The sequence below is a fragment of the Zea mays genome, chromosome 3, assembly GCF_902167145.1.
Source record: "Zea mays cultivar B73 chromosome 3, Zm-B73-REFERENCE-NAM-5.0, whole genome shotgun sequence".
Classification (NCBI taxonomy): Eukaryota; Viridiplantae; Streptophyta; class Magnoliopsida; order Poales; family Poaceae; genus Zea; species Zea mays.
The window spans coordinates 1,388,188-1,403,156 of NC_050098.1; the positions used below are offsets into that span (position 1 = coordinate 1,388,188).

At 44.2% G+C, this 14,969-nt stretch overlaps 5 protein-coding genes across 5 annotated transcripts; 4 read left to right on the forward strand and 1 right to left on the reverse strand.

The window, feature by feature from the left end:
- Positions 1-1,350: 1,350 nt before the first annotated feature.
- Positions 1,351-2,355, reverse strand: LOC118476830 (KH domain-containing protein At4g18375-like). Its single transcript, XM_035966605.1, has 4 exons — positions 2,008-2,355; positions 1,870-1,926; positions 1,673-1,771; positions 1,351-1,563 (listed from the first exon to the last, which is right to left on the reverse strand). Exons 1-4 carry the CDS (start codon positions 2,170-2,172, stop codon positions 1,351-1,353), a joined length of 534 nt encoding a protein of 177 aa, XP_035822498.1. The 5' UTR covers positions 2,173-2,355.
- Positions 2,356-4,981: 2,626 nt separating this feature from the next.
- LOC100284015 (uncharacterized) lies at positions 4,982-5,813 on the forward strand. Its single transcript, NM_001156913.2, has one exon. It carries the CDS (start codon positions 5,026-5,028, stop codon positions 5,617-5,619), a length of 594 nt encoding a protein of 197 aa, NP_001150385.1. The 5' UTR covers positions 4,982-5,025; the 3' UTR covers positions 5,620-5,813.
- A 209-nt stretch (positions 5,814-6,022) lies between these two features.
- Positions 6,023-7,948, forward strand: LOC100272390 (uncharacterized). The gene is made up of 4 exons (NM_001146870.1): positions 6,023-6,293; positions 6,389-6,456; positions 6,903-7,024; positions 7,141-7,948. Exons 1-4 carry the CDS (start codon positions 6,170-6,172, stop codon positions 7,679-7,681), a joined length of 855 nt encoding a protein of 284 aa, NP_001140342.1. The 5' UTR covers positions 6,023-6,169; the 3' UTR covers positions 7,682-7,948.
- A 3,087-nt stretch (positions 7,949-11,035) lies between these two features.
- On the forward strand, positions 11,036-11,921 carry LOC103649530 (glucan endo-1,3-beta-D-glucosidase-like). Its single transcript, NM_001329109.1, has 2 exons — positions 11,036-11,238; positions 11,356-11,921. The coding sequence occupies exons 1-2, from the start codon at positions 11,175-11,177 to the stop codon at positions 11,640-11,642; spliced, it is 351 nt and encodes a 116-aa protein (NP_001316038.1). The 5' UTR covers positions 11,036-11,174; the 3' UTR covers positions 11,643-11,921.
- A 307-nt stretch (positions 11,922-12,228) lies between these two features.
- On the forward strand, positions 12,229-14,969 carry LOC100282125 (uncharacterized). Its single transcript, NM_001155038.2, has 7 exons — positions 12,229-12,614; positions 13,656-13,784; positions 13,911-13,973; positions 14,072-14,119; positions 14,221-14,274; positions 14,357-14,420; positions 14,636-14,969. Exons 2-7 carry the CDS (start codon positions 13,683-13,685, stop codon positions 14,674-14,676), a joined length of 372 nt encoding a protein of 123 aa, NP_001148510.1. The 5' UTR covers positions 12,229-12,614; positions 13,656-13,682; the 3' UTR covers positions 14,677-14,969.

Genomic DNA, 14,969 nt, shown 5'->3' on the forward strand with positions numbered 1-14,969 from the left:
GCAAATAGCTTTCACATGTGTAAAAAACTAACACTAACACCAAATACATGTTACTTCTAAACCCTTAAATCTGTAATTTTTACTACTAATTATATTTAGCTACTTGTTTTAGATAATTTAACTGATCAGTTATGATGAAGCATCCACTACTGTAGGATGACATGTAATTTGAAAATATGCAAAGATAGAAATGACACTGAAAAAGGTAGCATATGAAGTTCCAATAGTAAAACGCTCATCATATTCTCTATTATAGAAAGAAACGTTGTTCCTTTTGAGAGAATGGCACAAGTAGCTATCAGATAGAATAGATAACTACAACAAAAAACACTCCATGCATCCTGAAATACAAGGCATCCATGCAATTTTAGAACCAAATAAGGAGTCTGGCAATTAGACTAACTTACCCCTCACTAATTAGTTAGTTTGATTGCCAATTTGCTTAGTTTTCTGGTAATACATAGTTTGACTTAAGGAAAAAACATCTTAAACTCTGTAACAGAGGGAGTAGATCATAGTGGTTGTGATAATTAAAAAAATAAAAATGAACAAATATTGTTTCCAGGAAATGAGCAACTTCAGAATCTGAATTTTGACACCCAAATTCACATTACCCAGTTCCAAAATTAATACAAAGGTTAATGTCTTGCTAGTAAATCAAGGTAGATAGTAGCGCGAAATTAATGCCGGTCAAGAGGAGTAGAAACGGGGCAGAAAGTTGAGCAACACTCTGCTGGTTAGCAGGTAATGGGGGCGGGGGCAAGCTGACATGATTTGGTGCAGTAGTTTTGACTGAGGAAGGTGTTGTTGGCACTGTTATGGGTTGGACCATGTCCAAAGCCTGTGTCTGTAGAACAGAAGGCATGTGACAAAAAAATTATATTGTTGATTAGCAGGCCAGATATTTATGTTAAGAGAAGATCAAGAAATTAGTTTACATACAGTTTTTGGTGTTTCCACCATTCAAAAGACCACTTGTGCCTGCAAAAAAGGAAGTCATATAGAAAATTCAAACCTAGTTAAAGAAATAAACAGATTTACTGTTAGACATCAAGACATATTATGCCAGAAGAACAATGGTATATACAGGTGCTAAAAAAAGAATGCTTTTAAATAAACGGTTGGAGAACAATAGCAAAGTACAACAAATAGTGACTTTAACGATAACAGAGTTTGCTGGCTATTATTAGTACATAAAACATAGTTGTCCTCATCCAAGATTTTCTCAGGTAAACAACTACTTGGAATGGTCAGATAGTCACAACTTCACAAATAAATACCCATGCCTTTTTTTCCCAGCCAGCTATAGGCAATATAAATTCAGATAGTTAAGGTTAAAGTGAAGCATGACTATACTGCAGTCGCGTCCTTTAAAATGGCCTTTAGGAGAGGAGAGGCGAGCAGAATATTCATATACACTTTGTTCAGAATTCCAGGAGGATCATCGGAAGGGGCAAAAGGTGGAGGATTATTGGCAGTACTTGTATCTCTCAAAGTCCTAGTTCTAAGCCTTGAACCAATCTCTGTGAGGGCTCCTCTTGCAATAGCTGGAGGCCCTGCAACCTGAAAGCTTGGAACAAATATACAGGTACAACAAAAGTTAACAAATAAATGGTCTAGATAATAAAAACATATAGAAATATGTTGATGCTGTTAGCAAATATTAAGTCACCTGCACAAGTTCATCACCAAAAGACAAGTATTTTGGTTTATCTGCCTTCCAGTAAACTCGAATTTCAGCCCCAGTTCGTCTTCTCATTTCAGTAATCACCTGCCCACCTTCCCCAAGAATACAACCAACTTTGTTTGATGGTACAACAAGCCTTGTACAGTTGTACTTGAATGGTGTTTCTCAGAGGGTGCACTTACTTTATCATGGAGCAAAATGAGTGCCTCAATTGTTGGGGATATTGGTTCAGTTGGTATCTGGATGAATGAGAAGGAGATAAAATTGTGAGTATTGGTGCAAGAAAGTGGTTGGCAACTCGAAACCAGCTGCATTGTTACCTCGTTAGATGAAACAATGATCAGCCTTTCTCCAGAAGCATCTTTGTCAATCTCTTGAACTTTAATGCGAGCACCAGTCTGCTCCTCTACCCGCCTAACATTAGCCCCACTTTTCCCAATAACTGAACCAATGAGCTCAGAAGCACATAGGATTCTGATAGACATATCACCATTCTCACTAACAGGGAGCTAATTAGCAATGGAAGGGGTAATGTGGTTGAAGAAGGCGACGACCTCGGGGATCGAGACGCCGCTGCAGAGCGCGAGGAGGCAACGGAGGAGATGGAGCGGGAGGTGAGCCCTTCTCGGACGCTTTCTTTTAGCCAGTTTGTGGAAATTATCCAATCACTGCAAGGAGCATATGAAGTTTTAAAATAGTTAAATAACCATAAAATGGGAAAATCACAATATATGAGGGTGAAAACACCATATTTAATTCCCACCAGATTTCTATCAAGAATAGATACCATATTTCGTTATAGGTTAAAGCAAGCTGGTCATTTGGTTAACAAAAGATAAGGATACATACCTAGATTGCATTAAAAGGATACAACCTAGAGCACAGAGCAATACAGAAATTCATAGTCCTGCGTGTTTTTCCAATGACAAGGTGTGTTCATGAACGCCCATCGCAACTCGCAAGTAACAAACCCCCTAAGAGTTTCAACGACCTATATCATAATGATTATTCAGAGGCAGAAAATGGAGATATGTTGTACTGGTGAAAGAATAAAACGATGGAGGCTCAAGGGAAAAATGGACATGCAAGTTTTTGTAATCACAAAAAAAAATTGAAAACAAATATTGGCATGTACCAACTTCACAACTTCTTGTACGTCTAAATCTCTTTGATCCAATCTCTGCTTCGGCTGCTCCCCGTTCCATACCTCGTCACATCGCATCCCTCCTCCATGGTTGCGCTTAACCTCAGCCATAAGCACCTGCTAACAACAAATCACGAGAAGGGGTGAAAACTAACAGGATGTTACTGCCAAATAAACTCAACCGTCGCCGGTACCTGGAGCAGGAGGTACGAACGAGATCAGTGGCACATCCCTTGGCTTTGGAAGCAACTGCCATTCCTTCCCTTGTCGTCGCCGCCAAAGAGCCTGCAGAAGCCAAAGACGGCGACGCGCGACGACGGTGGGTCGAGCGAGGACAGCCGAGTGGATGCACTCAACCACCCGTGCCACGTGGCGTTGAGGAGTCGCATCCATCTTCTTCACAGAGAAGACGAGGTCCCGCGAGGAGGATACACAACGCACGGGGAGGATGAGCCAGCTCATGGCCTCGTCGATGTCGGCCGTCTTCCATGAGTCCGGCATGGCGGATGTGGCATCCTCGGCTGCAGGCTCCGAGGGCAACCATGAGCCGAGGCACTGAGACCTTGAGGAGGAAGTGCAGCTAGGTTTGGTTGAGCAGGGTGTGGACGACGAAGCCGGGCAGGCGTGTGCCTCGACGATGTGTGCGCAGAGTGGGCCCCGCCCCTATGGACATCGCCCCTAGGGGTTGAGCACACCGGAGCAAGGGCCGGGATCACGGGGTCAGGCGCGGGCATCGAGGCCGGTTGGACGGGGCGTGGAGGGGGAGGCGGGGTTTGGGGTCGAGGGTGCGTGGACGGGGAACGGGGCGTGGGCAGTCGAGCGTCGCGCAGGGGACGGCGGGGCGCAACCGTGGAGGGAGGCGAGTGCGCGGGCAAAACCGCGGTGGTGGCCGCGGTGGGCACGGCGGCGGGATGAGCGGCCATCGCGTGGGGGAGCAGGCGCGGTTTGGCGGCTAGGGTATCGCGGGGGCGGAGCCAGGCGGGGGCACGATGAAATGTGGACGCCCTTATTGGGTCCTTATAGAGTAGTAGAGATTTGATGTAATACTAAGTCTCTCACATTAAATGATCGGGCTTAGACATTTTTGTCATGATACTCCGGGAGGGGGGGGGCACAATCAATGGGTGCACTTTGCAAGAAAGCGCACAACATTAGAGGTAAAACTTTAAGAGCACTTCATGGTTTCCCTTAAGAAGGTCCTTAGGCAATGCTTGATTCTACTTAACAGCGATCTAGAGATTCAAAACTATGAAGAGCTTAGATGTTTGACGGATCAAGATGCTAATGGTTTCCTATTGAGTCTACGGGCCAGCATGTAGATGAGTCGGTCCCAAGGCTGTAAATCCCGAACGGTTTTAAGTGAAAACTGCTACTTTTTCCCGTTACCGTTACACAACGAAATTGAAACTCGGCGCTAAATTTTGATTATTTCGTTTGGAATTTTTAATTTCAAAAAACCATAAAAAGGGAAAATGTATAAAACCTAGAGGTTCTCGGGAGTTTATAGAAATATTTTTTTCTTCAAAAGTTCATATTTTGGTACCAAAAATAAATTTAATTTATTCTAAACCCATAACCCGAGATCCTCCTAGTTCTCTGCGTTCCTCTACGAGAAACTACCGAAAAACGCTAAAAGCTTCTGCGTGAGATGCCTTAGGCTCTGTTTATTTTATTCTAGGGTTATATAATCTAGCTTATAGATTATATAAGCACATATTGACCTGTTTACGGATTATCATAATCTAGATATATCTAGATTACATAATTCACTTAATAATCCGTGTTATTTATTTATCTCTCAACTTATTTAAGCTAAATTATATAATCTTGAGGGTAAACAAATAGAGCCTTATGAGGTATTTGGTTTCTATGAACTAATTTATAATCTCTCCATTTTATGTTATTTTAGTCTTTAAATTGCCAAATACGAAAACTTTAGTTTCCGTATCCGTATTTAGCAATTTAGATACTAAAATAGAATAAAATAGATGGACTAAAAATTAGTCCTATAAACCGAACAGAAAATCAGTAATCCACACCGCCGTAACAGTTGGGAGCTTGTTAGGATGCTAGAGCAGCACCTACCTACCTACTTAAAATAATTCGTCACGCTTATTTGTCTTGATAACAGACAGGTAGAGCCATTACTTAAAAGCCAAACCAACAAGTGCAGATTATCTCACCGTTGTTTGCCATGTCGTCGGCTGCGCCTGCGAGTGCGCGGGCGGGGCACCAGCTCCCTCGCCGGCCCGCGTCGTGCTCCAACTCCAAGCAGAACAGGAAGCCGCCTGTGGTGATAGCGCACGAGTGCCCCAGCGCGATGCGTGCCCACTTGGTGGAGGTGCCCGCGGGGCGCGACGTGCTGTCGTGCGTCTCGGCGTTCGCGCGGCGTGGGCGGTGCGGTGCGATGGTGCTGGGCGCGGCCGGGCACGTCACAGACGTGGTGCTCCGGGAGCCCGCGCTGGTGCTCCGCGGCACCATGGAGATACTGAGCCTGTCCGGCTGCTTCTTCCCATTCCCGGGGCCCGGGTCGGTGGCAGCCACGGGAACGGCGGTGTTTATGGCCGGGCCGCGGGGCAGCGTGCTGGGTGGCGGCGTTGCGCTGGGAGGGCTGGTGGCCGCGGGGCCGGTGGTGGTGATGGTGGCCACGTTTGTGGCGGCGGCGCTTGACAGGCTGCCGTTGGCCAAGGGGGATGAGGCCGGGAAGGATGTGCATGGACACCACCGGGCGTGCGGCTGGGCGGCAGTGTGCCGGAAAAAGAAGCAGCAGCAGCTTGGCGCCAATTAATACCTTCCATTCCATCTCTGGCGAATTTAATCAAATTGATTTACATAAATTTCCTTCCGTATGCCAGCTACACAGCTAGCTAGCTAGAGTTTAAACGGACAAGCTGGGGGTGCCCATCTAAAGCTTAGCTCCCGTAATATCGAATGTTTCAATAATAATTACGGATATTAAATATAGTTTAATTATAAAACTAATTATACATATGAATAATTAAGTATATATTTAATAATTATAATTGATATTTAAAATATTTGATGTTGCTTGAAATGACTTGATTTGCCTACCTGATTGATTGATGACTTGGAAACTCTTTGAAACTAATAGTACAGTTGGGCCTGGCCCAGTCACGGCACATAATATAGTATTCCACGGCCCACCTGCCCGTCATACACCCCTTCCCCAAATCCGACACGCACGGCACGAGCACGACAGATCGGGCGACTGGAGTCATCGCCGCCGGGCCGGTCGCGGTCGGATCCCCCCGCTCCGCCTCCTCTCCTTCGATTCGTTGCTTCCCGCTTCAAATCCAAGCCACCACCCTTTCCTTCCCATGGCTTCCGACGCCCCGGCGGAGCAACCGGCGACGCAGCAGAAGCCCACCAGGGTCTCGCTGTCCTATGAGGAGATCTCCAAGCTCTTCTCCCTCCCCATCGCTGAGGCGGCCTCCATCCTCGGTACGTATAATAATAAATTCATGCCTGTGCCTGTCTCTTGAGCGCTGCTTCTTCCAATTCCATTCACCCCGCATGCTCGTCCCTCTCATCTGCAGGAGTCTGCACCAGTGTCTTGAAGAGGATCTGCCGCACCCACGGGATTGTTAGGTGGCCATATCGTAAGGTATATTCCAGCTGGAATTCATACCTCTATGTCCTATCTCACAAGTGTGTGCTTACCATGCCTACACATGCAAAATCTTCTTGCCATACTAAGCACATGATATTTTGAATCAAGTAGTTCCATGTTGGACATGTCTTAAAATCTCATATATATTAAGGTATATTCCATGTGGAATTCATACCCCTATGTCCTATCTCACAAGTGTGTGCTCCTACGCCTGCAAAATCTTCTTGTCATACTATAGTAAGCACACGATATTTTGAATCAAGTAGTCCCGTGTTGGACACGTCTTAAAATCTCATCTGGGGATAACTCAAGGCCAGCCCCCATGTACGTTATCTCGCGTCTATCCGCTCTAAAGAAACTTGTGTTGGTCCATACAACTTATTAATACCTCTGCTTTGATTTCTTAGTCCGTCTGGTCATTTGAAGTTTTACTCTTGCAGCTTGTTTCTGGGAAAGCTGGGGATGACACAAAAGGTCCTGATAGCGACAAAGCCAACGAACTCCTTGAGGTATCAAAAATCGCGAAACAAAAGGCTCCCAGTGCATCAGGCCCATCAGTAGTGTGAGTGATGTTTTCCCTTGATAGACGATTCGTGTGCCTTCTTCTCTCCTGGAAAAGGGAAAGAAAAAAGGAAATTCATCTCACACTTGGACTGCACTGGACATGTTTGTATATAGGTCATCAAGCACTTCCCAAGGAGCGGCAAAGTCTCAACAGGGCAATTCTAAGGCAGGACAGTTTTCAGTTTCGCCACCAACAGGTAAACATAACGCATCACTAAGTTTGACCCATAGCCAAGCCAAGGCCATCCCTTGCTATATGGATGATTTCAAGTACGGATTCCCGTCATCTGGCTTGTCTTGTGAAACTATGAAATGGTGGGGCACAAGCAGCGACACAGACTATGTGCCTACCAAAGATGGAAGCCATGAACCCCATGAATCAACAACACATGAGCCATCAAAGGGCATGACTGATGATGACGAGTTGGACTGGGGAGCAGATGAAGCGGAAGCTGAAGCTGATGGCACTGTTACGGCAGAGGCATCGGCACAGCTGTGCTCGCTGAGAAGGAAAGCAGTAGATGACGGGCGCAAACTATTGAATGGTCACAACCGCAGGGGCCAAGAATTCTCTAGGCTGAACAAAAGGCAGAAGACAGCGCTAGCCCAGGTATTTGGGGCTTCACTGCCAGAATGTTGTATTACTCGTGTCTAGTGAGTGAAGAACAACTGTAGCTGTGTTTTCCCTCCTTCTCCAGACCCTCATGTAATCTGACCCGTTATTAGCGAGAAGTGTGAAATCTTCTCACTGAATTGAAGAATGGCAGGAGCTTGTTTTGTCTTCCTTATCAACAAGTTGTTGCTGCCGCTTTTGTCTACGTATTTTCTCTCATCTCCCATGTGTGTACGAGGAGAGCACCTTATGTTATATCTGTGAATGCAGGTATATATGTACATAACAGCTGTGTTTCTTCTTTGTTTTCGATAACATTGCATTTTGTTCTTTGATTTCAAGTCAAAACTGTTAAACACTTGCACAAAAAACTAGCAAAGATGTCCTCAAAAGGAATGGATCTAGAAGATAGGCATATCAATCCATTGTGTTTGGTTGATGGAGGATATAACATTCTACACACATCCAAGTGAGTGTTGCTGCCCATAATTTATCTCTTTCTGTATTTTTCCATATGAAGACCCATGGATGCAAATCTGAAAGAAATAGCGTTCTTTCTTCTGATAACATGCCCCTTGTCGTCAACTGTAGGTTGCAGAATGCTTATGCTTCTAAAAGTTATTGTAGTTTCCAATTCCATGTGTTTTAGGCATCTGGGTGACAATTATACATGTATGTTTATATTTTATTTCACTGTATCTTTTTTTATATTTTGTAGTTGTGGCTAATTCTGCATTTATCTCATCATTGTATCGATACAGAAGGTTGTGCATAAGAATCACCGATTCGATATGATCATATGAAAGTTGAATGCATGTAGGTCTCAGGCAGACATCATGTGTAGTGGTTGATTTACTGCTTGGGGTGCTTACAGAAGTAATACATTTAGATGTTATGTTTAACTGTTGGTGTGATATGTATTGTGGAAGGTGTTTGTTTCTTCCATGAACAGTCACATTGTAGCATGAAGAAGATGTTTATGTGTATTGATGTAAACTTTTCTATATGTCTGGCCACTCTGAAGCTTTGCCATCCAATGCTGGATTACAGTATTGTAATATATCCTTGTGTAAAGGGATGACAAGCTAATCTGTTAGCTGGCATTCACTTTTGTAACGCTGTCTGCATTACAAGATTAAATGAATCGAAGTGTGCACTGACAATTTGAAGTCAAAGAGATAATGCTTTGGTAGTTTAGTTACTCATTTGCCTGTTTGTTACATGCTCACATATGGAAGCAATACTGACATTAGTGTGGCTGAAGAATGTACATCACAACCACCGTTGCTGCCTCCTTAGGGCATCTCCAGTGTATGGCTATCATTTCTGTGAGTTGAGCTTTAAGCTCTTTATGATGTTCTGTCGGCATGCACTTTGTCTTGTAATGGCATCTAAAGGTGAGTTTGTTTTGTCTAATTTTCTCCTTGATCCAGGCGGAGATAGCTCTGAACTTAAGCTACCTTGCGTACAGCATCTAACATTGCTTCTGCTGAATGTTTGGGATTGGATGGCACTTTTTGTGGGCAAAGAGCCTGAGACTAGTATATTGCCTTTGTTAACCAAATATTTCTGTTAGAACTTAGAAGCCACCTGCCTAACATTGCTTCTGCTGACTGTTTGGGATTGGATGGCACTTTTTGTAGGCAAAGAACCTGAGACTACTGGTATTGCCTTTGTTAACAAAATATTTCTGTTAGAACTCAGAAGCAACCTGCGTAATCCGTAAGCAAGTAGGCAATGGTAGGCTATTGGTGTTTGCTGTCATGGTAAGGCCCAACTGCCCAAAGATAATGAAATATACTAGATGGTCTGGCCTATAGATAGCCATCATGTGTTTGGTGTTGCTTGTGGCACACTGGTTTTTTTTTCAGTTGAGAAGTATCGTGTGACATGGATCTCTTTTGTGTTTGCCTCTACTGATCTTGATTGGTGTTGACATCTGTGTTTTCAAGTCGTCCGACTAATCGCGATTAGTCGCGATTAGTCGGGCTAGTCGGTTAGCAGAGCTCGATTAGGCAGCCGACTCGACTAGAGTACCTGGTCGCCCTGGTCGTCCGACTAGTCGACGATTAGGGCCGATTAGTCGCTCGATTAGCCGGTTCTGGGCGACTAGGTTTAGGACCTAGATTTTTTTGGACTTGTAGTATTAATGTGTGTTGTGTGGTACTGGTATCTGGGACTTGTAGTATTAATAACTAGAAGTGTTTCTCTGCTGTTTTCACTTTTCAGTATTGCTGAATTCATGTCATGTTTACCCTATCCTTCATAATATAGTATATGAAGTTCATATATACTATATAGTTATATAATTATTTACTATATAGTATAATAGTATAATAATATATATTATATAGTATATACATAGGTCCTGGTCTCCTGGATGAACAGGACGACCAGTAAACGACCAGGTCGACCAGAGCTCGATTAGTCGGACCTAGTCGACGACTAATCGAGATTAGTCGCTGGTCGGTCCCCCAGTTCGACTAGCTGGTCGAGCGACCAGAAAACATAGGTTGACATGAAGTTTTTATATAACCCGCTTTTCTTTCTTTCAGAACCATGGTTTCCAAATGTTGAATATATATATATATATATATATATATATATATATATATATATATATATATATATATATATATATATATATATATATATATATATATATATATTCAATCTTTCCATGCAAAGTGGGGAAATTTAGTTTTGCAGGGCAAGGGGACAAATGTGGATGGGAATAAGAGCAAGAGCAAAGGGCAAAAGACAGATAGAAAAGGTGTATAGACAAGGAGGAGGAACAAAGCAAGCAAGGTATATGCATTCAACATCTTTTATGGGCAGCAGGTGGTAGGATCTACCTAATTGGTGGTTATGGAACACCACATGGGAAGAGTAATGTATGATTCGGTAATCATCATGACTTTTTGTTTGGTTTTGGTATGGAGCATGTAGAGCCATGAGTAAATACAGAGGATCTCTTATGGGTACTAAAGAGAACAGATATGGTCTCTGCTGGGCATAAAAAGATAGGGAAGTAAACTCACGTTTGGAAGAATCGTGAGCAGGAGGAGAAGTGTCTTTTATCCCCCATTGCATAACACCTGTTTTGCCCTTTTGACTAGCATACATGGGAATGAGGACACTTAAGCTTTGTGATGAGGTGAGGTGAGAAATGGGAGTTGAGAGACAGACTTGAGAGGGAGAGATGCAAAGAGCAGAACAAAATGGGCAGCAATATTGGCTATGGAACTGAAGCACGAGCACATGGTAGGTTGCCTTGGGTTGAAGCCAGAGAGTCTGTGTGGTGCACATGAGTGTGGCATGACCGTCCAGCAAGCAATGCAAAGCAACGCAGAGTGTCACCTATTTAAGTCCAGTCCCCACCCAAGGTCCATTCCAGTGAGTGTTGTTCCCTTCCCTTTATAAACCAGAGAACCTGCAGTGCAGTGCAGGCAGAGTACTCCGTCTGATCTCGGTGATCTGTCTCCACGACAAGGAGTGCACTGTCAGCTCTAGCTTGCTGCAGAACAAGGGCAAGATGGCAAGAGGTGGTCGGCTACTGATCCTCTCCCTGGGGCTTGTGCTCCTCTACTTCGTCTCAGGTATACCTTTTTCCTATGCTCTTCTCCTTGTTCCATTTCATTCTTAAGATTGCCGTGCTGTGTGTCAACTGTTGTTGATTGGAACAAGAAGAAGAAGGAATGAAAGCTGTTTTGTAGGAAGTGTTGCTGCTGCTGCTGCACAGAAAACGTGGTGCGTTGCCAAGCCGTCGGCGTCCAACGATATCCTGTCTCTGAACCTCAACTACGCGTGCTCCCAGGTGAGCTGCGGCGTGATCCAGAAGGGCGGGCCGTGCTACTACCCGGACAACCTGGTGTCGCGCGCCGCCGTCGCCATGAACCTCTACTATGCCGCCAATGGCAGGCACCCCTGGAACTGCTACTTCAACAACTCGGCGCTCGTGGTGCAGTCCGATCCCAGCTATGGATCCTGCACCTACTACTGATGTCTGTCTGATGCTCTTTTGTAGCAGAGATCGGTCGATGAAAGGAAATATAATCCCTGTGTATGCTGTGCTGTGTTGTGTCTAGAGATGACAATAGGGACCTGATTCCCCCGTGGGGAATTTCCTATTGCTATCCCTAGTTGCGTCCTAGTAGAAGTGTCTCTTGTTCCATCCAGTTGATATGCATGATAACATTTGGAGATGCATGCATGTGATTTTGTATTCGAGGATATGGTGTGATCGCAAATGAACAAAGTGATGCAAGGCAGCAATCATTCATAAATTTGTCATTCTCAGATTAATCATGAGCAAATAAAGCCGAGTAAGTGTCTCTGAGTGCCAAGCCAACAATATCCACAGCGATGCCGCACGCTGTTTTGTATGGTAAATTACATTTCTTTTTCTTATAGTTTAAAATAAGAGATGGAATTAAATTCTCTCTATTTTTCTATTTATTGTGGTTTAATTTAAAAATAAGCTAACAATCGATAAATTTGATAAGTTAGATGTGTACTATTTTGGGACGGTAGTAGACTGAAACCGTGTGGGTCCCTTTATATTAGTTGGAGAAGAAGCATACGCATGTGCAACCGATGCCAGCCATGTGCAGTGCCGAGCGGAGACAAGACAGAAGAGAGGAGAGGGCCGGCCGAACGGAACCGGAGGTAGGGTAGGCGGGCCCCACCCCCACACGCTCTACGCTCTGCTCTGCTCCTGCGTGCGTGGTCTCTTTCCTCCCCTCTTCATCCAGATCCGGACCCGACCGCCGATCCATCCAAATCACCCTTCCCCTTCCCCTTCTCTTCCACCACCACCACCACCAGGCCGCCGCCTCGTCGTCCTCAATTCTCCTTTCGAATTTAGAATCCCCGTGCTGAGAGTTGAGTGCCGCCTTGGTTGCTCCGTACTGGACTCGATTCCTCATCGCAGCAGAAGCATCCCGTCCCCTCCGCTTCTCCTTGCTCTGCTCTGGTAAGCAACCACCCTACCTCTGCTTGCTGCTTGCTTTGCTTCCATTAGTGTTAGTGTATGACCAAGCCCTTTTCACATCTCCGATTTCAATCATGCGAATGGATGGATGGATTGCTCTGCTCCTTGGCTTGGAGTCCACGCTATGGGAGTATACAGAGAACCAACGATTTCGCTGTGGACACCCAAACCCAACCGCAATTGGATGGGTCCCCTTGTTTAATTTAACCTATGTAGGCATGCGTGCACATCCATATGGATCGGATTGGATCCCCTTGTTTTAGCTAACCAAACTCTTTCTGCCTCTCCCTTTTCCACATTCAGCAAAAACAGGCAACTTCACATGCATGTTCCAAGTCGAAGCCATGTCATACTGGCCGGTTTCCTTTACTACTTGTTACTCTGTTCCTTCTCTCGATCGTACTAACTGATGAGTGAACACAGTCACGGACCCAGGGCAGTCGAGAATATATATTGTGTATAATTTGGTACTACATATATCTAATTTTCGTCCGTTCGGTACATCATCGGAACATTATTAGAAAATAATCAAAATGTCTCATAATAGGATTGTAAGCTGCATAGATCTGTTTCTATGGATCTAAACACTCAAATGTAGTATGTTTTTAGACTAAATTTTAGGGTAGTCGGAGGCCTATCCATATACCCTTTGGGTCCGCCACTGGAGTGAACATCACACACACAGCTCCTTCAGACATCCATCACATGGCCATGGCTTTCTTAATGATGATAACCAATGCAGCACACAACCTGAGTCCTGAGGGTGGGGGGTAGACCAAATAAATCATACATGATCTGTTTCTTCACTACTCCCGGGAAAAAAGAAAAAGTCATCACACCAAAATTCAGAAACAGCAAGCAAAAACATTATCAGCTACTGCTACTGGTGATGGTGGAGTAATTTGTTCAGCACCTAAAGAACACGAACATATTAGTCTGCCTTTTTACCCATGATGATGCATGCCTTTTTACATCTGAACGCTGACATTGGCTTTTCTTGTTTCCCATCTGACTAATATACAGCTAACAAACAGACAAAAAAATAGCATCATGTCGGAGGTGAAGGACTCCAATGTGCCTGCTGCACTTGATGGAAATCCTCAACCTATGGACCAAACTGAAGACAATTCTATGCCCTCAGCACAGCAACAGGTTATTTTTCAGCACTAGTCCTGGAGATCATACAGTATTATTACGTACAGCCATTTCAATGGCACTCATCCAAATTGCTCTAATTAAGAGTGGCATGATAGATTGTAATAATGTTCCTGTGTGCAGGAAGAAGCAATCAAGAAGAAGTTTGGAGGACTAATGCCCAAAAAGCCCCCACTCATCTCAAAGGTTCCTTGCTCCAATTCCCTGTTCACCAAATCAAATCAGCCCTAAGGGTGGGAAGTGCTGTCTGTCACCAGTGTTAAAATTCTCTTCTGTAACTGTAGGATCATGAGCGGGCCTACTTTGATTCTGCTGACTGGGCTCTAGGGAAGGTATTCTTCTCTTTAATTTGTGTGGCCTCAGTACGTTTAATCTAGCGAGTTGAGGTTTGGAACTTGCATGCATGCATGACACTTTGATTGGTTATGTACAGCAAGGTGTTGCCAAACCAAAAGGACCGCTGGAGGCACTTAGGCCCAAGCTTCAGGTACCACTCTGCTAGTTATATGTGATGTACCCATGGTCTCTTATTTTATTTTGCTTTCTCTCTTTCTGGTTTATTGTTTCAGCCAACACGCCAACAACAGCAACAACGTGCAAGGCGCCCTATTTACACTTCGTCAGAAAACGAGGGTATGTACTTTTATTTGGCTTTTTGGTTATGGTCCTTGTGCACATGAAAAGCAGAGCTAAGCTTATGTAAGCGGTGGTTAGTTCTCTACTTCTTTGTATGTATGGTCCTCGGAGTTTGTTTGTTTGTTATATAAAAAATAAAGTCTTCCAATGTTAAAAAATAAAGAAAGAAAGAAAGGTTCTCTGTATCCTTTTTAACATAATAGTGACTGCAGACGGAGACGGGGCTGGTGCTGAGGATATGAACATCAATTGAAGTGGACTAGTGGAGTGGAATGCCTGCTCAGATTGGTTGATGAGCAAGTCGTCACTATATGTCAAGTGTTGTAGTTTGCTTTGCAATTATTGGAGGAATTAAATGATCGTCTGCTGGGTTCATGAGTCGAACATTTGATATATATGGCCTATTATTTACTAATATATATTTTTATTATCTGTGGATAAACATTTGATATGCATGAGGTGGCCGAGCTGTGAGTGACCGCTTGGTCAGGTTGCCGTGCTCAGTGGATTTTACAATCCAGAACACGAACAAGATGGCTTACATCA